The following is a 22,383-nucleotide window of genomic DNA, read 5'->3' as shown; positions in this document are numbered from 1 at the left end:
AATTGAGAGGGACATGCCTCATGCAATAGTATACATTAAATATCATATTATATGAATGCAACGCCAGTGGTAGGCCTACATGCCATTGGTAGCAGCCAGGTCTCATGCCATGACCAGATGGTCGTTAGGAGCGCATCACTGTCCCAAAGGCATTGGCCTCTGCGTCAAACTTTAACACAATAGACCGAGGTCCCTCCCCCTCGACGCGCGGGACTTGGATAAATAGCGGAGTCCTCCCGCTCCTCAGTACACTTCAGCTCTCAGCCTTGTAAAGAGCACATCTCTTCTGCAAAACTAAAAACACTACTCGTAAACGCAATGACTCCCAGCATCACTCCCGAGGCAAATCAGCCTTTCCCTTCGAGGTCCACTGTGGCCCAGAGGAAAGAAGCAAACGAAATGAGAAAGGTAAGAAACGATGTCGAATGTTTTTTTTTTCTAATTTAATTTAGCACTTAGCCTATTCATGAACTTTACGAGTGACTAATGACCGATTTACGTTTCTTTCAGACTCTCAAACCTTTGTTGGAAAAGAAAAGGCGCGCACGAATTAATGACAGCCTAAGTCACCTGAAGACACTGATTCTTCCTCTTGTCGGCAAAGACAACGCTCGGTACTCCAAGCTAGAGAAAGCCGATATTCTTGAGATGACCGTCCGATACCTCCGAGATCTCCCTTCAACCCCTGGCAAAGGTGAGTCATGTCTCTGAAGTTATCTCATGCGATGTGTTATTTTATTAATATCCTATAGCCTATACTGCTGTTCTAAATGTCAAATTAGCGTCATTAAATTAATACATGTTCTCATCATCCTTCAGGCTCTTCAGACAGTTACAAAGAAGGCTATAAAGCATGCCTCCAGCGTGTCTCCGCACTGCTCCCCAAAACGAACATGGACAAAGAAGCCTGCCAGCGGGTAAACGACTTCATCCAGCAGTCCATGGCTGCGTCCGCTGCCCCATCCTGTGAGAACTGTTGCGCTCAGAGCTCCAGGACGGGGATTCAACAGAGACTCATGAGCCTCAAAGCCCACGTTGGCTCCAGAAAAGAGACCCACTCAAGCTACAGCAGCGGCCCGCTTCCCAGCCGACCCCAGCCAGTGCCACAAGCTGTCAATGCTAATATGTGGAGACCCTGGTAGATTAGATAACCAGTCCCGTTACATTGCTTGTTATTTATCTTAATATGTATATTATTTATTTGTTTTACACTTCAGAAGAAAACTGGTGTAACCGCTGATGTAACGCCTTAGAGATTAACTGAAAGAAATGTTGGAGATATGATTCAGAATTTGGCTGATAATGTACTTGACAGAAAGGGCATATGAGCACACAGATCTTAATGAACGTAAATTCTATGAACATTGTGAAATGCAATCCTCTTTGGGGTTTCAAATATATAACACATTTGTAAAACCCCAAGGGTTATTTTGTTTGAGGTTTGCACCATTGACTTAAGTTTTTTCGTCTGTGCAAAAAGTAGTCTGTAAACACTGTGTGTTATAGTAGGCCTAAATTATTATTGAATAACAGGTTGAATAAACCTCCTTGACAAGTGATACCCTACTTAACAGGTTTTGTCATTGAAAATACAGTTACAATAAAGCTTATTTATATTTGAAAATGTTTTTTGCTGTTGTTTGTATCCCCTCAAATAATTTGTATGCACTTTTTGATTTGCAAACATCACACATATAGGCTACACAAATCAAATATAGTGCTGCTATCACAAATGTAAGATATTAGCCTACATTTTCGTCTTAGAGTGCACCGTGCATCTATAAGCAAGTCGCCTGAACACATCAACATAAGTGCATCATACATTGGTATAATGCTATACGAATATAATTTGTTTTTGCCAGAAAAGTGCTAGGCTATAGCATTCGTCCTATAGGGCGTTCATAACGGCTGTGGCATTTGCGCGGGATGACGTATATGGAAGCATATAGCTGACCTAATTCAAATGCTAATGCAATATGAGATTGCAATTGCATGTTCCACTTTTGCATGCATTCTTTCAGACAATATTCAAATTCAAATGCAATTCTAATGATTTGCATTTTCATTTTCATGTACCTGATGTGCACATTCGCTGTCAATATTAAAAGTATAATGCAAAGCCATTTGACATTTAATTTTCAAAGTCATGCGCTGCTTTGTAGCTGACAAAATTCAAAAGTTCATTCTAATGTGCAAATGACTATGCAATCCCAAAATAGCATATTCATTTGCCACTTTTGCCTGCGTTATTTGAGTCAATATTCAAATTGTAATGCAATAATGTGATACGCAATTGCATTTACATGTTCTAGGAAACACATCCGCTTTACAGCTGACAAAATTCAAACTATATGCAATTCAAACGCATCCGGGTACTTTGCTCTCCCGTCATGTCCACGCCCCTTTTTGGGTGATAGAAGTGGAGAAGTTTGACTGGCGGTCAATGGAAATTTCTGGTCTTTGCTACTTTAATCCGATAAAATAAGAAAACCGTAGTGCTTTTTAGATATTAGGAGCCCAAATCCGATGGCCAGTTAGGCAAACTATTATATAGTGTCGTTGCCGATCAATGATCGTAGGAGGCATGAATATGATTTAGGGGGTATTTAGTATAACAGGCTGGTTTATTGTGAGTTTACTTGTTTGTTTATTGCCTTGATCACCGTATTGAGAAGTCATATGGTTATGGGGGGTGATATTGCAAAGGTAATTTAAGCACCTGCGCACCTTGCATGGCGGTAGTGGAGAGAGAGGGGAGCGATGTATTTTTGTTAACCGCATTATACGCATATGACGCAGATGAACCACTGACCTCATGTCTTTTAGCTTGCTTTTATAGTTGTTTTTATTTTCTTAATATTGTTGTCTTTATTTGCACTTGACACCACGGACCTCATTGTCTCTTAGCTTGTTTTATAGCATTTTCGCTTTTTAATTTGTCTAGTGTGTAATATTTGTGATATGTTATGTGTATATGTTTGTGAATATGTGAATATGTTTTTCCGTTTTTGCACCTTCAGAAGAACCACTACAATGTCATTAGGCAACTGTACAAGGACAATAAAGTCTATTCTATTCTATATTCTATACGCATTGTTTGTTATTTTTCTGGTTTTGATCGCTTATGGATTATTTTTGTACGTCGCCAAGTTTGATTGTTCTATTCAATAAATGCTCTAAAACGTACTTTTCATCTCAGCGGATTGTTTGGCGCGTTTTACAATTACCAGCCCAGACCCTGGTTGCGTCTCTCAGCGACTTTTTACTTTTGGCTCTATCCATCTATCTATCTATCTATCTATCTATATATCTATCTATCTATCTATCTATCTATCTATCTATCTATCTATCTATCTATCTATCTATCTATCTATCTATCTATCTCGCTACAGGTGTCATATAACCCTAACCCATATCCTGTCATATAAAAGTACCTTATTGAATCTCCAGGTAATGTAGGCTATTTCTGACATCCATCACTTTTGCTGTCGTTAAGATACTTTATTTTTCTGTTTTGGTAGTCTGTCCAATGTGACACTTGCCCTCCTCCACCGGCCCTAGTTTTGGATCTAGCTTGCTGTTAATTATGTTCATGATAAATAGCTAGCTAGCTATAACATCTTCATACACCATACAGGCTAAATACTGATTAACAGTAGGCACTGATTAACAGTAGGCAAATGCCCATTGAACAGATTTATTCATTATCCTATCTTAAGAAAACTAATGTAACACTCTCATCTGGGGATTTACACGGCAGGGAGATGACGTATGACTGCTCTGATGAATCAACCCCTATTTCATTAATTTTCTCTATATAACGACGTCGATCATTGATCGGCAACGACACTATATAATAGTTTGCCTAACTGGCCATCGGATTTGGGCTCCTAATATCTAAAAAGCACTACGGTTTTCTTATTTTATCGGATTAAAGTAGCAAAGACCAGAAATTTCCATTGACCGCCAGTCAAACTTCTACACATCTATCACCCAAAAAGGGGCGTGGACCAGTGGTGTAGTCTAGTTTTTTCTAGTGGGTATACTGTGATTTTTCCCTCCCAGCTTCATGCTCACCCATCCCAGAGCGACGTGTCCTGGAGCGACACCCGTCCCGTAGCGACACCCCATAAGCACCACCATACTCACTTATGCATACAGTATGCATCTACACATATATGAGAGCATTCTGAACGACTGGTTATGTGTTTACAAACATTTCAATTTATTATAAACAAAACAAGACTTTAACAACCAATGGCATTTACAGCAGGGGGGTGGACTGATTTTCTACTGTTTAGTGTTAATCACCATCACTATGTACTCTCAGCTTAAATGCAAGAAAGAAAGAACTGTTACAAGAACTGCCACAAGAACTGCTACAAGAACTGCCACAAGAACTGCTACAAGAACTGCTACAAGTCAAACGCTTCAAATAAGAAAAAAACAAACAGCCTGGTAGTCTACAAAGCTTTCCAAATATGCTTGTACTCGGCCATCTGAGGTTTGCATTGCCTCCTTGCTTGTGTGGCAGAACGATGGCTTCTCAACCATGTTGTGATGTACTTCCTTGGCTCAAAAAGTCTTACAGGGGGCCCATTGATGCTGATCATCATCAAATGACTGACATTGGACAACAACAGTGTAGATCTCTTGTCCGTGCATATATTGTTCATGAGACTGAAGCCCCTTTCACATTCGGCAGTGCTGCAAGGGATGGTCTGCATGCATCGTATGAGTGGCTTTAGGCTTTCAGGCTCACTGTCTGGGTGCTCAAGGAAATCTCTCATACCATTAACTGCTTGCGCTTCACAAAGATTGAACCGCCTGCACAGTCGCTTTACCTGTGTCTCACCATGCCGTATGCCAGGTGTTGATGGCCAGTTTCCTGTATCCAGAACATTGAGATCAAGAAGCATTTCACCTTCAAATGAGAGGCGCTTCTCCATGTTGTTGATCAGACTTTGGAGGAACTGCTTTGCATTGATTGGTGTGAGCTTTGCATTTGACTCCAGGGGAACTGATCCCAAATGTCCCAAACCCAGTGCTGTCAGTGCCTCCTCTGTTTTCTCTCCTGGGGTGTCTTTGAATGTTGCCAGCACTCTGATGGTGCGCTTCAGAAGCTGGTTTGCTCTCAAGAGTGTGGTTGAATGGGCCTGGAGTTGCTGAGATAGGGTTGCAAGTTCAGACAGTGCATCATACATGAGTCCAAGGTCACACAGGAATTCCTTGCTTTGCATACGACGTGCCAGGCCTCTGTAAGTTTGTCTCTCTTTGCTGTTTCTTGTTTGGTCTTCTGCAGCATTTTCAAAGTGCCTGTTGAGTGCTTCATACGACCTCCACACAGCCTGTACAGAACGGAAGCTGCTGGCCACCCATCGTGTACTTAAAACTCTGCCAATTTTCAGGACTTGTGAGCCCACTTCTTGTGCTGCTTCCAGAAGCTCCCGTGAATTTTTATTAGACTGACTGTAGAGATTGTGGATCTTCTCCATGAACGCTTTGAAGTGGTTGATTGCCTGAACCTCATCCACAGCATCAGATACAGCCAGTTCCAAACGGTGGTTCATGCAGTGCCACGTGAAGAGGTTAGGGTACCTTGCAGTCAGCCTGGTTGCCACACCAGACTTCTTGCCTAACATGACACTTGCTCCATCATAAATAAATGAGACCCAGTTCTTTTGAAGCCACTCTTCACTGAAGCCTGCAATGTCCAAACAGCTCAGTAGAGCTTCTTCTATGCCCTCTGCCCTTTGGCTCTCCAGCTCAACCAGCTCCAGGAACAAAAATTCAGGAGTAGCTCCATCTACTGAGGCTTTCAGGCTGACAATCATGGCAGATTTGTGGCTGAGAGATGTAGCCTCGTCAATGAGAACAGACAACTTGCTGGAAGATGACACAAGACTGTGATTTTTTTTTTCTGCATCTCTTTTGCTATATGTTCCACAATTTTTGTGGAACTGTACCTTGAGTGCAGACTAGTACCCATGTTGACACCATTTTTTTCCTGAAGCTCAATGAGATCATCATGGTCAGTGAAAGGTCGGTTCATCTTTGCAAGATAGTATGCTGTTCTGAATACAGCATCTGTCTCAGCCAACACAGTCTCTGACACAGCTCTCACCAAATTTCCAAGCAAATCCTGTCCACCCTTTTCAGTGAGCTCCTGGCGCATTTTTAAGTGGGTATACGTATCCTCGCGCATTTTTAAGTGGATATACGCAAATCCTTGGCCGTTCCTAGTGGGTATACGCCGTAGTCCCGCGTATCACGTAGACTACACCACTGGCGTGGACATGACGGGAGAGCAAAGTACCCGGATGCGTTTGAATTGCATAGAGTTTGAATTTTGTCAGCTGTAAAGCGGATGTGTTTCCTAGAACATGTAAATGCAATTGCGTATCACATTATTGCATTACAATTTGAATATTGACTCAAATAACGCAGGCAAAAGTGGCAAATGAATATGCTATTTTGGGATTGCATAGTCATTTGCACATTAGAATGAACTTTTGAATTTTGTCAGCTACAAAGCAGCGCATGACTTTGAAAATTAAATGTCAAATGGCTTTGCATTATACTTTTAATATTGACAGCGAATGTGCACATCAGGTACATGCAAATGCAAATCAGTAGAATTGCATTTGAATTTGAATATTGTCTGAAAGAATGCATGCAAAAGTGGAACATGCAATTGCAATCTCATATTGCATTAGCATTTGAATTTAGTCAGCTATATGCTTCCATAGACGTAACATGGGTTGCGGTATATAGGCTATTATGGGGTACAGTACACGATGGGTCAGAGGTATTTCAAACGCATGGAATAGGTGAACAAAACACCATAACTATTAAGGAGGGGTGTTCTTCTGAAATTGGTGCGGTGCTGTGGCGAGAGACGTGTAGGCTGCAGCTCCCGTCCGTCACCAGACGACCATCTGTCCTGGCGCGTGCGAGCACGTGAGTCTCACAGCGTCTTCATTCAACGCGGGGATAATGAGTAGGCCTATTGGTCCATACGTGCTACTGCGTGAAATACCATACAAGAAGAACAAACAATATTCAAGTTCATTTTAATGAAAAAGGTCGGCCTATTAACATGCAAACATCTATTTTCTGAGTCAAATCCTAGACTCGCCAACTAGTTCTGCATTCGAAATAATCTTTTGATAACTGAATTCAACTTTGATTTGGCTTTATTTGCTGTAAAATGCACATTCAGATTGCTATATATAGTTGCAGTGGAACTTTTTCTACAGTTTTTCAGGCCGTTCAGGCCCTCTCAATCCTGTATGTGGGTCTCGCCACAGGTAAACGTCTTTGGTCATAAAGAGGACTTTGAAAACATGTTGATTGTGACTCACAAGCAGATGTTAATCCATACATAGCGTCGCTTGGGGATGAATTGTGTTATTATACATGTTAGGAATAGATAAGAGTTCTATTTGTCCCGGCGTTGGTGAGCGTTACAGCTTCTCGCCCTATTTGCATGCGAAGAGACTGCCTGAGTTGGGGTGTAGGGTACAATATGAAGACTGACATTTCAAACATGGAATTGGGAAAAAAGTGGGTGAGCCCTCCAGAAAGCTAAACTAAACAACACTAAAATGAGTCCCACAAATATAGCAAAATGATATACAGTATATATGATCATATAGTTGTACAAGCACTATTATCTGCCAGTGTTATAACTGTATTATTCCAGAGGCTATTGTATGTGTGGCAGTGGTGGTTATTAGAGTAAATTAGATTCAACTTTATTGTCATTGCAGAGTACAAGTACCAGATAATGCAGTTTATCTAACCAGAAGTGCAAATAGTGATATAGAGCAAAACATTATAGTGATAAGTGATAGGTACAGTTTGGAAATTTGAAATATCAAAAAAGAGGTATGTGCAAATGTGCAAAAATGTGATGGCAGCTGGTGAAACTGGGAACAAGTTGGCAACCGACCAAATGTTCAGACTTTTATTCAGGAATATGTGAATAAATGTCAACGTTGTTGAAAATCAATTACACACTCGCTAGGCAACTAACACAGCTTGTTTTGTGAGCCTGCTAACAATGTAAAGTAGTGTTATAGTTATAGTGTTATTGTTACTAGGTAGTAGTAGGGATTACTCACCAAATCCATTGCACTGGAATATTTTGGCTTGACTAGCGAGTGTGTGGTTGATTTTCAACAAACGTTGGGAGGGGGGGATACTGGGAGTCAGGTATTGTTCAACAGAGTGTGTGAGTGTGGGGGGAGGGTTGTTCATCAGAGTGTGTGTGACGGTCAGACTAGAGAACCCAAATGCATAACACAGACAAGAGGCAGATGGAAAGTAAAACCCAAGGCTGGGTGTATTTATTGATTTCGGGGAATGGGGACAGAGCTCCTATGGTGAAGCAGGATAGGAGGGTCAGCAGGCAGGGCAGGCAGGTAGTGAGGGCAGGCACGGCAGACAGGCAGACAGGCAGACAGGCAGGGCAGTACAAGCAGGTAGAGAGGGCAGGCAGGCAGGCAGGCAGGACAGACGGGCAGGTGAGGCAGTAGGTAGGTGAGGCAGGAATGTAGACAGGGCCAGCAGACAGGCAGGTGGGGCAGACAGGCAGGCTGGAGTCAGGCAGGAATACTGTGGGCAAAGGGAGAACAGGGTAAGAACTCAGGATAACTGACGGAGCAGAATAATATTAATGGCAATTGGAAGCGCGACTTAAGAGTTAGACTGAAGTTACGATCTGGCAGTGGTGAAGGCTGGACCAGCTATTCATGGAAGGCTAAAGATGTGGTAATGAGGAACAGCCGGTCACCTGACTCCTGCGCACCTGACTCCACTCCTGTAATTAGTGAGAGAGAGAGAGAGAGAGAGAGAGAGAGAGAGAGAGAGAGAGAGAGAGAGAGAGAGAGAGAGAGAGAGAGAGAGAAAGAGAGAGAAAGAGAGGGAAAGGGACTACCTAGTAGGGATGCTCCGATCTGGATTTTTGGGGCCGATACCGATCACCGATTTTTTTCCTCAAGATCAACCGATACCGATAACGATACCGATTTTTAAAAAAATACATAACTGTAGGCCTACTGACTGGATAGCCTACATATTTTTTGCTTTTTAGACAAAAGTTTTGATCCATTAGGCACCAAGCAAACGCAGACCCATTTTTATGGCATAGTAAAAGTCTGGCCTATCACCCAGTTAGGGCCTGAAGCCCAAGTCAGTCGATATGGCTGTATAAAAGACATCATAAACGTGGCCTTCATGGTTTACATACTGTTACGTCCTCCTATGTTTTCTGTTCAGTTATCTGTCTTCCCCAGAAAGAAAAGAAAAAAAAAAAAAAAAAAATCGGTTTTTGCGATCGGCCATTTTTGCCGATCACCGATCGAGTCATTTGGAGTGAAATCGGCCGATTTAAATCGGTGGCCGATAAATCGGAGCATCCCTACTACCTAGAGGTAGATGGTGTGACAGTGACCTGAGGATCCTGTACTTCTTGAGTCTCTATAGATGGTAGGGGATCAAACAGGCCGGGGCTGCAAGGTGTCCTTGATGATGCTTACCGCTCTCTGCAGACACCTGTCTGTCTGGAAGGACTCGATGGTAGGGAGTTGGTGCCAATGATGCGCTGGGTGTTTTTCACCACTCGTTGCAGGGCCATCCGGTTGGACACAGTACAGTTGCCATACCACACTGTGATGCAGTTGGTGAGGATGCTGTCAATGGTGCAGTGGTTTCTAGAAGTTGGCCAGAATCTCCTCAGGAAGTATAGGCGCTGCTGGTGCTGGTTAGAGGAGAAGAGGAGTTGAGGGTCCAAGAGAGGTCCTCGGAGATGTGGATACCCAGGAACTTGAAGCAGGGGACACAGTCCACCTCCATCTCATTGATGTAGATGGGGGGGGGGGTGTACCATGCAGCCCCTATAGTTTTCCTGAAGTCCACAATGATCTCCTTGGTCTTACTGGTGTTGAGGGCCAGGTTGTTGTTGGCACACCACACCGCCAGTTGCTGGACCTCTTCCCGGTAGGTCGGCTCATCATTGTTACTTATCAGGCCTACCACAACTGCAAACTTGTTCACGGTGTTAGAGCCATGCATCGTTACGCAGTTGTAGGTGAAGAGGGAGTAGAGTAGAGGGCTCAGCACACAGCCCGGTGGCACGCCGCTGTTCAGGGCCAGGGTGGAGCTCAGCACACTCAGCACCTTTAAAATAAAGGAATGGCTGGTGACAAACCAAACCTGCACACATTAATAGTTGAGCAGTATGTTTCATGGATAGCAGTGAATTAATTACTGTAATATTCATGTATGTATTATATACTGTATTATGTATTAAAATGTTATAGTGATTTGTTGCATACATGTATTTTCCCTCAATATGCAACATGGTCCGTACTTTTTTGCTATAGCTAGTACCATATTTTCTGATTCATTGCTATTATTAGTACTAGTGTCTTTGCTGTCTTAATTAAATGTTTGTATGTTTTTATATGTATTATGTTTCCAGGAAACATCCTCTAAGGGATAACAGATGGAATCTAGCCTTGGCTTTAATCTGGCTTGTTTACAAGCTTTCTCGTAATTACATTGTAATACATGGAGTTTGTTCATTAACTTGCACTGTCCCTTCTCAAATAAACATATCAAATCAGGTCCAGAAATATTTGGACAGTGACACAATTTCTATCATTTTGGCTCTGTACATCACCACAATGGATTTGAAAAGACTTTCAGCTTTAATTCAAGGAACAAAAATATTATATGAAATGTTTAGGAATTGCAACCATTTTTAGACACAGTTCCCTATTTTCAGGGGCTCAAATGTAATTGGACAAATTAACATAATCATAAATACAATGTTAACTTTTAATTCTTTGTCGAGAATCCTTTGCAGGCAATGGCTGACTGAGGTCTGCCATGACATCATAATGCTGTTGTCTTGACGACGCTGCTAACAATGACATAAATTAAGTTCTTAAGTCACCTTGGTCACTTGAACCACCAGTTACCAAATAGCCGTTGCTGATTGTCATTTGTAATGTGCTATGCTCATTAGTGGAAATAATATTTATTATATTCAATTACATTTCAACACAATGAAAAACTGGTGGGAATACTTTACATTAAATTGCCCCAATACGTGGCCCAAATATCCAGGGACGTGGCGAGTGGGTGCTGCCTAAATGTTGTGAGGGGGTGAAGGGTTGTGCCAAATGGCTGCTGGCGCACCGGGAGAATTCCCGGTGGGTCGGTCGCTCTTTGCGCTGAGCGGGCCAGTGAGCGACGCGATCTGTGGGCTTCAACCAGACCCCCTCCTGCCATAATCAAATAATATAATAATCTAATCTTTTCAACCTACCTCAAATCCGTGAACTGCCTTCAAGCGCGAAGCTGTAAGAAGCAAGACTGACAATGAATCAAATAAGCACTACCCGTCCCGTTAACTGATCAGTCATACATTAAATAATGGTCACCAATTCACACAAGTAGGGGCGCAACATCACCCGTAGGTGACAACATGGTATTCGTATGATATCGTCCAGTGAAAGTAGCCTACAATTAAAACATTTCCTCCTGCAAAAAATACCCTCAATAGGCTACCCTTTCTTGATAGATATTTTTTTAGAAGTAATTCATCCAACTCAGCATCCAATTCACATACCTAGGGAGCAACATCAGCAGGGATGGAGGAGCAGACAGGGACATAGTAGCACGCATCAGCAAAGCACAAGTAGCCTTCAATATACTCAGGCCCATCTGGCTGTCCAAGCAACTCTCCAACAACACAAAGCTACGGTTTTTCAATACCAATGTGAAGACTGTCCTGCTCTACGGCTCTGAAACGTGGAGGACCACCGAGGGCCTCACAAGCAAGATCCAGGTGTTTGTCAACAAATGCCTGCGGTACATCCTCAAGCTGTGGTGGCCCATCAGAATCACAAATGAAGAGCTGTGGAGAATAACAAACCAGGACAGCATAGCTACCACCATCAAAAGGAGAAAGTGGAGCTGGATAGGGCACACCCTTAGGAAGGACTCCAACAACATCACTAGACAGGCCTTGGACTACAACTCCCACACATCCTGGAGCACCAGCTATCCCTGCTGCAGGTGCCGGTCTCCACCTGCAGGCGGATCACGGACTTCCTGACTGACAGGTCTCAGCGGGTGAAGCTGGGGAAGAGCATTTCCAGCTCCAGGTCCACCAGCACGGGCTCCCCGCAGGGCTGCGTCCTGTCTCCAGCACTATTCTCCCTTTACACCAACAGCTGTGTCTCCCACCACCCCTCGGTCAAGCTCCTGAAGTTTGCAGACGACACCACCCTGGTGGGCCTCATCTCCGGGGGGGACGAATCTGCCTACAGGGGTGAGATCGAGGGGCTGCAGAGCTGGTGCAGTTTAAACAACCTGGAGCTAAATGCTCTGAAAACAGTGGAGATGGTGGTGGACTTCCGAAGGAAAGCAGCCCTGCCCCCTCCCATCACGCTGGGAGGTACCCCGGTGGCCTCCGTGGAGTCATGCCGCTTTCTAGGCATGACCATCTCCCGGGACCTAAAGTGGGAGCAGAACACAGAGGCCCTCACAAAGAAGGCCCAGAAGAGGATGTTCTTCCTCCGGCAGCTGAGGAAACTCAGGCTGCCGAGGTCCATGATGGTCCAGTTCTACACGGCCATCATAGAGTCCATCCTCACCCACTCCATCATCACCTGGTTCCCTGCTGCAACGACCAAGGACAAGGCCAAGTTGCAGCGGGTGCTACGTTCAGCAGAGAGGGTGATCGGCTGTCCCTTGCCCTCCCTCAACTCCCTGCATGACACCAGGGCTCTGAGGAGGGCAAGGAAGATCATGGCAGACCCCTTCCACCCCGGCCACGGCCTCCTCACCCTGCTTCCCTCTGGAAGAAGGTTGCGGCTGCCTAAGGCACTGAAGGCCCGCCACAGGCTCAGCTTCTACCCCTCAGCCGCCAGGCTGATAAATGACTCTGGCTTCCCCCTCCCCCCCGCCCCCAAGTCTGCCCAGGACTGAACTGGACTCACTGTAAAAACTCTGCACAGCACTTTACACCGCACTATCCAATGCACTGTTGTCTGTCCTGTGTTGTTGTTGTTGTTGTGTTGTCCTGTTTTTTGACATGTGAAAAAAGTATAAACGCACTTGCTGTGGTGACGAAGCAAATTCCTATATGTGTAATGCATAGTGGCAATAAACGTTATCTGAATCTGAATCTGAATCTGAAACCCGCAGGGGAAGAGGAAAGCTGGAAGGCCGAAAAACACCTGGAGACGTTCCACACTCCAAGACCTGAAGAACATCGGGGTGAGCTGGCAAGAAACAAAGGCCCAGGCCCAAAAGAGAGTGAGATGGAGAGCTCTGGTGGACGCCCTATGCCCCTCAACGGGGTGAAGAGGACTAACTAACATCCAACTCAGCAGACACAGTTTTATTCCAATATCAAGTCAAAAACAATTCAATTCAAAAACTGCTGTTGGTCAGTGAAAGAGCAGCTTTCAGTCTAAAAGGTGAAAAGGGACGTGCTCAATTGCTGAGAGAAATGTGGCAATGTGTGCAAAATCATCCATTTAGAAAAAGATGATTGACAAAACAATATCATAATGTTAATTTGATGTTTTCAGGTATCTATAAACAAAGGTAGTTGGCACTATTAGGTCTTAATTGACAGAACATTTTCATGTAAGTTGACTTTGCAAAGGGCCTACAATTACTTCCTGTAAAGGCCTACATGATTCCCAACATAAATCGTGCCGAATATGATGAATAAAAGGTGCATGTAGACCTATTTTAAAGGCAAAACTAGAGAGCCCCTTTTGTGAAAGGGAACCTTGTGAGGGACTGCAATCTCTTTACGAGGGAAAGCCGTATAACTTTTAGTTATCTACCACAATCCCTATCTGTCATTGTGTCTGTTAACTCCAACTGAATGGTTTTATTCTCAGAAAAGACAAGGGTTGCCAAATACATTGATAGAGACATTTTAGAGACCGCACCTGTAGTATGTTCACTGTATGTCCACAGGAATGCAAAGAGGCCCAGGCAGCCCTGATGTTGGAGGCAGCAGGTCCGCCAGCTCTCCCAGTTTACACCCCACACCCAGAGAGGACAGACAGACAGGCCAGGTATATGAGAGAGAGAGGGCCAGAGTGGCAAACGAAAGAAAGGCAGAGCAAGACGTTTGGAAGAGGGTGATAGAGGAAGCACAGGCCAGGTACATGTCAGAGAAGGCCAGAGTGGCAAAAGAAAGAAGGGCAGAGAAAAAGGTTTGGAAGAGGGAGATGGAGAAGAGAGTGAAAAGGGCAGAGGAAGCCCAAAGCCTTCTGCAGAAGGAGAAGGAGCACAGCAATGCAAAGAAGGAGAAGCTGAAGGACATGGAGGAGAGGTTCAGTGGGAGATGGAAAGAGCAAGAAATTAGATGAAGAAGAGAGAGAATGAGGGAGAGATGGTGGTGCAGGAGAGAGAGAAGGAGGTAAAGAAGAGAGAAGAGAGATTAAAATGAGTGAGAAGGAGATCGAAACAATGAGAGAGGAGATTCAAATAATCAAGACAACAGAGATGGAGAGAGAGAGGGAGAAGATTGAGAAAGAGAAAGAAAAGGATATTGAATGGGTGAGAAAAGAGATGGAGGTGATGAAGAGGATAGGTCGCGCGAGAGAGAGAGAATCCTGGAGGAGAAAGACATGGAGGTGAAACGAGTGAAAGAGAGGATGATGGAGCTGATGAAATGGTCAGAGGAGGAGAGAAACAGGAATGAGAAGGAGAATGGAGTTTGCAAGACAGCACATGCAGAGGGCTTTCCATAAAGGGAAACAAAATACATGTATGCCCTCCATTATCTGCTAGCATGATTGTATTGGCTTCTCAAATGACCTCAAAGTAATTTATATTTTATCTACACAAATGATAAGACAGTTTTTCTGTTTCAGATATTTCAACGCAGAGGTAATTCTGGAAATCCACAACCTACTACCACTAGAATTACCGCTCCACTATACTATCCCAATAAAACCTTCATACCCACACACCTCCATACCCTCTATTTTTTACCCCATAAAAATACTTTTTCCCTTTACATTCTATTCTATTTTCATCACACTAATTGCAATTTCAATTATCTTTCATTAAAGTCATATTCAAAGGCAAACTGTTTGCTATGTTGGTTCTTGATTCCTCAACGGTGAAGGGCCGTGGTGTGCTATATCACAGACCAGAGGTGAAATCGTTTAATGAATTAAAGGGTTACTCATTACATTACTCATCATGTATGTGCACGTTTGAAATGCTCCTGCATTGTTACCTCTGCTTATTTATTGTGTCAACATTTCAGTCTATGACCTTTATGAAGAATCTGTTTCCTATGAGGCTTGAATTCCTATTTCCAAACACAATGAAAAGAGACAGTATGGTGGTGTGTGTGTGTGTGTGTGTGTTAGTATATATATATATATATATATATATATATATATATATATATATATATATATATATAAAATATATATGTTTAAGGTTTATGAAGAAAAAACAGATTTGCATCTCTTGTATGCATAATTCAGTTTTCCTATGTCACTTCCAGTTAAGCTGACACCACCCTTGATGTCAGGTCACATAGAATCATGTTGATGTAACGTAACTATACACAGTGACACTTCTGAGATTAAAGTCACATGCATGATCATCTAAAATGACAGACATAGTAGTGACACTGACATAGTGAGTTTTACATATCCTTGTTTGTCACGCTTATACAGTATAACATTCTAATTCTATGGTTGTATCTGAACTGCCCCTACTTTCATGGAATGAGTAACATCATTGACAATGATATAGAGTGCCCTGTGTAATTACTTTGAGGTTAAAGTGAGATTAAGTAGAGATTCTCTGCTTTTATTTTATGGTATTTGTGTACATACTGGTTTTACCATTCAGAAATGACACCACTTTTTATGCAGTCCCCCCATTTCAGGGTACCGTAATGTAATGGGACAGATTCATCAAATGTCCAAATTAAGCACTCATGCTTAGTATTTGGTGGACAATCCTGTGCATGCAATAACTGCCCGATGTCTGTGACCCATTCATCACTTCTCTGGTGATGCTTTGCCAGGCCTACCTGCAGCCATCTTCAGTTGTTGCTTGTTTTGAGGTCTTGTTGCCTCAAAAAGTAAAATGCATGTTCAACTGGATCTGAAGATTGACTGACCAGTCAAGACCTTTCCACGCTTTGGCTATAAAAAGTTGCTATGGTAATATATTTTTGGGTCATTATTTTACTGTATGATGTAGCGCCATCCAATGAATTTGAAGGCATTTGCTTGTGATCATCAATTAAGACAAGTTAGCAAGTTCTAGTGGCAGCTATACATGCCCAAACCTAACACCCCCTGCACCATGTTTCACAAATAAAGTGGTATGCTAACTGGGAGGTTTAGTGCAGTGTGGCAGCCTTTCATTTCTTACGTGGAACGTCTAACAATGCCTCTTACTTCTTAAAAATGGCGTTGTATTATATGAGAAGTACTCTGTGAACTATTATTATTTTTGATTCTGTTTTTGTTTTGTTTTGTTCTTGTTTTCGCTGTTTTGTCTGTGTGCTTATGTCTGTTGCGTACTCTCTGAAAACTAAATAAAAAACACATTGAGTAAAAAAAATGAATAAAGTGGTATGCTGTACATCTTGGGCAGATCCGTTTTTCTCCAAACTTTCCTCTTGCAATCACTCTGAGTCATAATAATATTCATCTTATCTTTTTCCAGACCTCTGCATGCTTTTGATGTACTTTTTAGTAAACGGTAACCTGACCTAAAAACCTGATCCTTTTGAGGATAACTAGTGGTTCACACCTGGCAGTGAAGCCTCTGTAGCTGGTGACATATTCTGCAGATGCTAGTCTCTGACAGATTCACACCTACCTCCTGGTCTGTGGGACAGTTGTTTTGGGGGTTTTCTTGCAATCTTTGTTTGTGTCAATCTTTCATTGACACCTCTTTAGTCCTCATGTTGACAGACACCAATAGAACATCCAAAGCCTAGAATCAATACTACACATTGACAGCTCTCTTATGCCTGCACAAATGTGACGAAACACACCTGACTTGCTAGAAATACCTATCATGCCAATTGTCCCATTACATTTGGGTAGCCTATAAAAATAGTGGAACTATGCATAAACAGTGTTATCATTTCTGGATGGTGAAACCAATGTACATAAATACCATAAAATAAAAGCTGAGAATCTCTACTTCAACCTCATAGTAATTCAAATCTAAACGTTTAGAATGTAGAGCCTTTTTAAATTTTATTTATTTATTTAAATGCTTCACAAAAAAGTGCCTACCACAACGAAGGCACTTGCTGCTTCATGCAGTCTGCGAGAAGTAACTGCGGGGCTCCACAGCGCCTCACTCTGAAAACTGGTTAATGTAGTATTCAGTATCAACTAATTGTGGTTAAGGTGCGGGGAGGATGTCAAACCATGACACGCAATTGGGAACTTGGGAAGGCGTAGCCTGCTGTCCTGTGGGTACACCATTAACTCATGTAATATAGAGAGAAACATAGTATAATAATAATATCAATGGATAATATCAATCAGTTGGCATAAATGATCGCAGTGTAAATAAAACATCACAGAAATGCTAAATATGAACTACATTAGCTACCATCCATATTTTGGAGGAGGCTATCAGAGCAATCGGAATCTATGAAGCTGGTTGGATGTACACTGTCTTTGATTATTGTCTTTTACTCAGACATGGTTTCGTAAGCCTATAGATGAACCATAGTAAAATACCGTTTGTCTTGCTAAAGGGAACGCCAGTCGCGCGACGACAAAAATAAGTATCTTGAGCAAACTCATAAATGCTCCCAGCTCCTCGACTGACAACCTCCCCCACCCCAGAAGGATAACTTTTAATTCCCACGTATCGGAACATTCACAGACAATGGGTCCCTGTCCATCCGACATGCACAGATGGGTTACCCACGCCGAACTCACTGGGAGGACAAAGGGGGACTCTAACCGTAAGCACTAAATGGAAAAGTTCTGAATTCTCAGACCAGCGTGTTAATTGAAGGTCCCGCGGGGCTGACGGGGGCACGTGCAGCAAGTGCGCATATCAATGTCAGGGCTTCGCTTTGTTACACGGCGTTGGGTCGACTGCATCATTAAAACATTCATTTACTACAGAGAATTACATCGATGGTTATCTTGGAAGCGGTTCGATTATTTATTTGATTGCACAGCAAAGTTTACAATCATGTGCCAAGCCAAGTGCGCATACATTTGATACTACATATTTGAACAATCACGGACAAGCTATACAGAATACATTCAACGAATAGTTGTTTGATATCATACAGCTAACCTTATTGTTCGTTCACTAACAAAGCATGCATCGTCAACAGCTTAAAAGCACATAAGCACCATTATTGATAAACATGCATTGCATGGAAAACATAGCTTGGACGCTGTATAAATTATTCAAGTCAAGCCAAACCAGACTATTGTATATTAGAGTGCATCCAGAAAGAGGGGGAGAAATCTCTGTTGGCATCCCAGCAGTGTTTAATCATGGACAGAGCGTAAAAGCCCCATGGATTGGTGACGCATGAAGATGGGGTACCGACGCCAGCATTGTTTGGAATACATGCATCGTGGTCATAAACGTAATGGGAAAAGAGTCGAGAGCGGGATTCATCCTATAGTGTGACCTGGGATGGGAGTGTAGACACGGGAGGGCAGGGTGGGGTAGGGGTTCGTTGGTGGGAGGGTGAGAGGAGGAGGGGGACGGTGGAGAGGAGGGGGTTAGGGGTCGGTAACAGACGCCCATCTGGTTCCCGTGGCGCGTGCTGCGCGCGTGGTTCCCATGAGAGCCACAGAGTTTGATAGGTCGTTATAGGTGTACGCGGTAAGCACTATTTAAACTATTATGTACAAAAAGTAATAATTGAGCATTTCTGCATTCTGCATTTCTTCATCGGATGAATCAAACATCACAGAAGCTTAACGTGATGTTTGTATGATTGTGTAGGCAATTCAAATACATATAATGTAGACTTAAAACAAACAAATACATTGATTGCAATTCATCCATCGAATGTGGCTCAATCTCATTTACATGTTTGCATTGTTTTTGTTCCATCCAACCAATCGTGCGCCTCGCGAGTCCCGCGTCCCCAAATGGCACAAGCAGGCTACAGGTGAGGACAGACCCCATTATGGAATAGACGTCACACACACAAAACAACTATTGTTGATCGAATTTACAAGCAGATGTTATTTGGATGTAGCGTGGCTTGGGTATCTGTCTATGTCATGGAAATAGACTCATGCATATTCCGTTCCCCCTCCATCACTCCTCAACCGATTGCCCATCCACCTATATTTACCCATGACGCATGCAAAAACAATGTCTCGCAATAAACAAATACATTTTATGACATTTACAAAACATAAGTGTCTAAAGGCTATATTTGTTAAACGTATATCCAACTGGCGTTTCTAACCATATTAATCTAAAGTGCCCGAGCATAAGGCAACATTAGGTACACATACTTTTACACTGTAATCACATAAAGTAGTAGACAATAGTGGAAAATGAAAAGTTTCTCAATTCTGTCCCTGCACGTTTATATTGTAGTAGGCCCATATGCTTTTCGAGGAACTTTAGTTAACCTAATGCGTCATTACGCATTGGTTTAGAACTGCTTTGTAGTTGGAAAACTATAGGCTAGATATCATACAATGTAAAAAAATAACAATATTATTCATCAACACTTCTCTTTGTTAGAGATTTTCAAGTGAAATAAATGAAATTAAGAATAGTCAGACGATCAGGTCACCAAAAAAAGCACATCTTATAAAATTACGCAGACTGGACCTTCGCAAACTTCATATAATCAAAGCTTAGAAATGCATCACAGTTGTTAGGCTTGGGTTAAACGAAGAAACAGATGGTTATCGTTGCAATACGGTACTCTTGTGTTGTTTCAAACGCAAAGACCCCCAGTAAAAGGATTTCGCTGTAGCTTGGGGGCGTGGCTGTGACGCACAGGCCCGACGCTCTAGCCGTGGATAAATACCGCGGCTCGTGGTAGTGGAAACACATCGTCTCCAAGACTCCCATCAGAAAACACTACTTCCCGCACGAGACTAGAAATGACTCCCAGTATAAACTCCGAAACGACCCAAATCTTCGCTCCAAGGCTAACTGTGGCCAAGAGAAAGGAGGCGCTGGAACTGAGAAAGGTGAGGGGCTACATGGCTACCGAAACGTATTGTGTTGGCCTGTATTAATATGAATTATGATTTTTATAGAGATTTGCAATGGAAAGATTCTAAATGTTGTGTTTTATCTTCTTTTCAGACAATGAAACCTTTGATGGAAAAGAAAAGACGCGCCCGTATCAACGAGAGCCTCAGCCACCTGAAGACTCTCATACTTCCACTCACTGGCAAAGATGTAAGTTCTAAATAACCCTCGGTTCAGCGTTTATATAAGGTGAACACGCTGTATATTTGAAGCTATGTGCACAGTTGTCTAACCATTTCCCCGTTTTCTTTTTCTCTCCAGAATTCTCGGTACTCGAAGCTTGAAAAAGCTGATATCCTCGAGATGACAGTGAGATTCCTCAGTGAAATCCCCGCTAACAATAAAAGTGAGTTTCCCTCTTGTTCTGATCTTTACATTTGCTTTCGTGTTTGGCTGTAACTCCTTACATAACCCAATTGAATGAAAAAAACTAATAAATGTTTACTCTTTACTAGGTTCATCAGACAACTACAAAGAAGGCTATAAAGCATGCCTCCAGCGCGTCTCCGCACTGCTCCCCAAAACGAACCTCGACAAAGATGCCTGCCAGCGGGTAAACGACTTCATCCAGCAGTCGATGTCCAAATCCGTTGCCCAATCCTGTCAGAACTGTTGCGCTCAGAGCTCCAGGGCGTTTCCACAGATTCAACAAAGACTCATGAGCCTCAAAGCCCACGTTGGCTCCAGAAACGAGGCCCACTCAAACAGTCTGCTTCCCGACCGACCCCAGCCAGTACCACAAGCTGTCAATGTTATGTGGAGACCCTGGTAGATTCAAGAATCCTCAACAGGATGATTCGCCATAACGTCAATGTAAAATATGATATGAACATGTTGGAGAAACATCTCTTGTACATATTTAATACGACTTTAGAGATTCATTATGTTATTCTCTTGATGAAAAGCTACAATTCATCGTTAAATCTTGTTAGTTAAGTATTATATACTAAAGTAATTACGCACGTGTCTGTTGTCCTGTAAATTGACATGTTTGAAGACAGTCGTATTTTTAAAAGATCTGCATGTATTGTATTTTGATATATTTAGTCCTCAATGGGGGTTGAATGTTAAAGGGCCATAGAAAAACGCCCCAGTAAGACCCAAAGGGTTATTATATGTACTTTTGCACTTATGACTTCAGTATCCTGGGTCTGTGCAGATAAACATTATGTAAACACACTGTGTTATTTATTATGCTACTTGCAATACAAAGTCTCTGTTTTAGGGATTTATTTTAATCTTTATTATTTCTATTGAGCATTGTACATAGTTACATTAATCTGTAATAAAAGCTGTAATACCATGCTATATCATGTTTTGTTTCATTGTTCTTTTTATTCAATTCAAACAAGACTGTTACTGCCTTTGTTGGTATGATGACTAGGCTACATGTTTGCATCATGCATGACGAGCGCAACTACCATGCCATTTCAGTTCGAAATTGTATTATTACGCACGTGCGTAATTACGTGTGATTAAGGTGCAACCACCAACGGTTACCCCAAATAATAAATATATAGGACCATATACGGATAAAAAAACCCTAAACGACATGACCATATATGGACAAATGTTTCGGTTGAAGAAGAACATAGCTGATTGGGAATATGACCAAGCAAGCGTTATGCATAATGTCATTTGGAGACGCCTGAAGCGGATTAACAGTTGATGTGGTCAAAGGCGCCCCTACAGGCAACATAACACACTGCGACCGTTTCCATAAAATGGTATGGTCTGTGCTGCTCTCTCGTGGCGATTAGTGGTACTACAGGTGATCATTTAGACTTTGTTTTGTGCATAAATAATAATCTAATTCTGATCAATCGAATAGCTAACAATTACCGTAATAAAATCCAATTCCGTAATATTTGTCAAATGTCACCCCAACAAATCATCACATGTATTAAGCAAATGTATAGTAGCTCTCATTTATTTGAGTACATTTAAAAAAAATGTTTATGACGCTCTATCTCGTCGGTCATACATTATGCAACTTAGGTGGAAGTGTATTTATTTAATCGATTTCTCCATCCAGCCACATTTCGCCTGGGTAGTCTAAAGCCGGCAGCATTACTACAG

The 22,383-nt window shown here is 42.4% G+C and overlaps 1 protein-coding gene across 1 annotated transcript; it reads left to right on the top strand.

The window, feature by feature from the left end:
• Window positions 1–318: 318 nt before the first annotated feature.
• Window positions 319–21,076, top strand: hes2.1 (hes family bHLH transcription factor 2, tandem duplicate 1; the record flags this gene model as incomplete). The annotated part of the gene is made up of 7 exons (XM_080534349.1): window positions 319–408; window positions 511–694; window positions 820–1,074; window positions 20,122–20,240; window positions 20,359–20,454; window positions 20,566–20,650; window positions 20,760–21,076. 7 exons carry the CDS (start codon window positions 319–321, stop codon window positions 21,074–21,076), a joined length of 1,146 nt encoding a protein of 381 aa, XP_080390475.1.
• Between the last annotated feature and the right edge of the window lie 1,307 nt (window positions 21,077–22,383).

Source organism: Nansenia antarctica (genome assembly GCF_963989245.1).
Source record: "Nansenia antarctica genome assembly, chromosome: 6".
NCBI classification, from domain to species: Eukaryota; Metazoa; Chordata; class Actinopteri; order Argentiniformes; family Microstomatidae; genus Nansenia; species Nansenia antarctica.
Note: the sequence above shows the minus strand (reverse complement) of the source record. Positions and strands in the feature narration are given on the sequence as shown.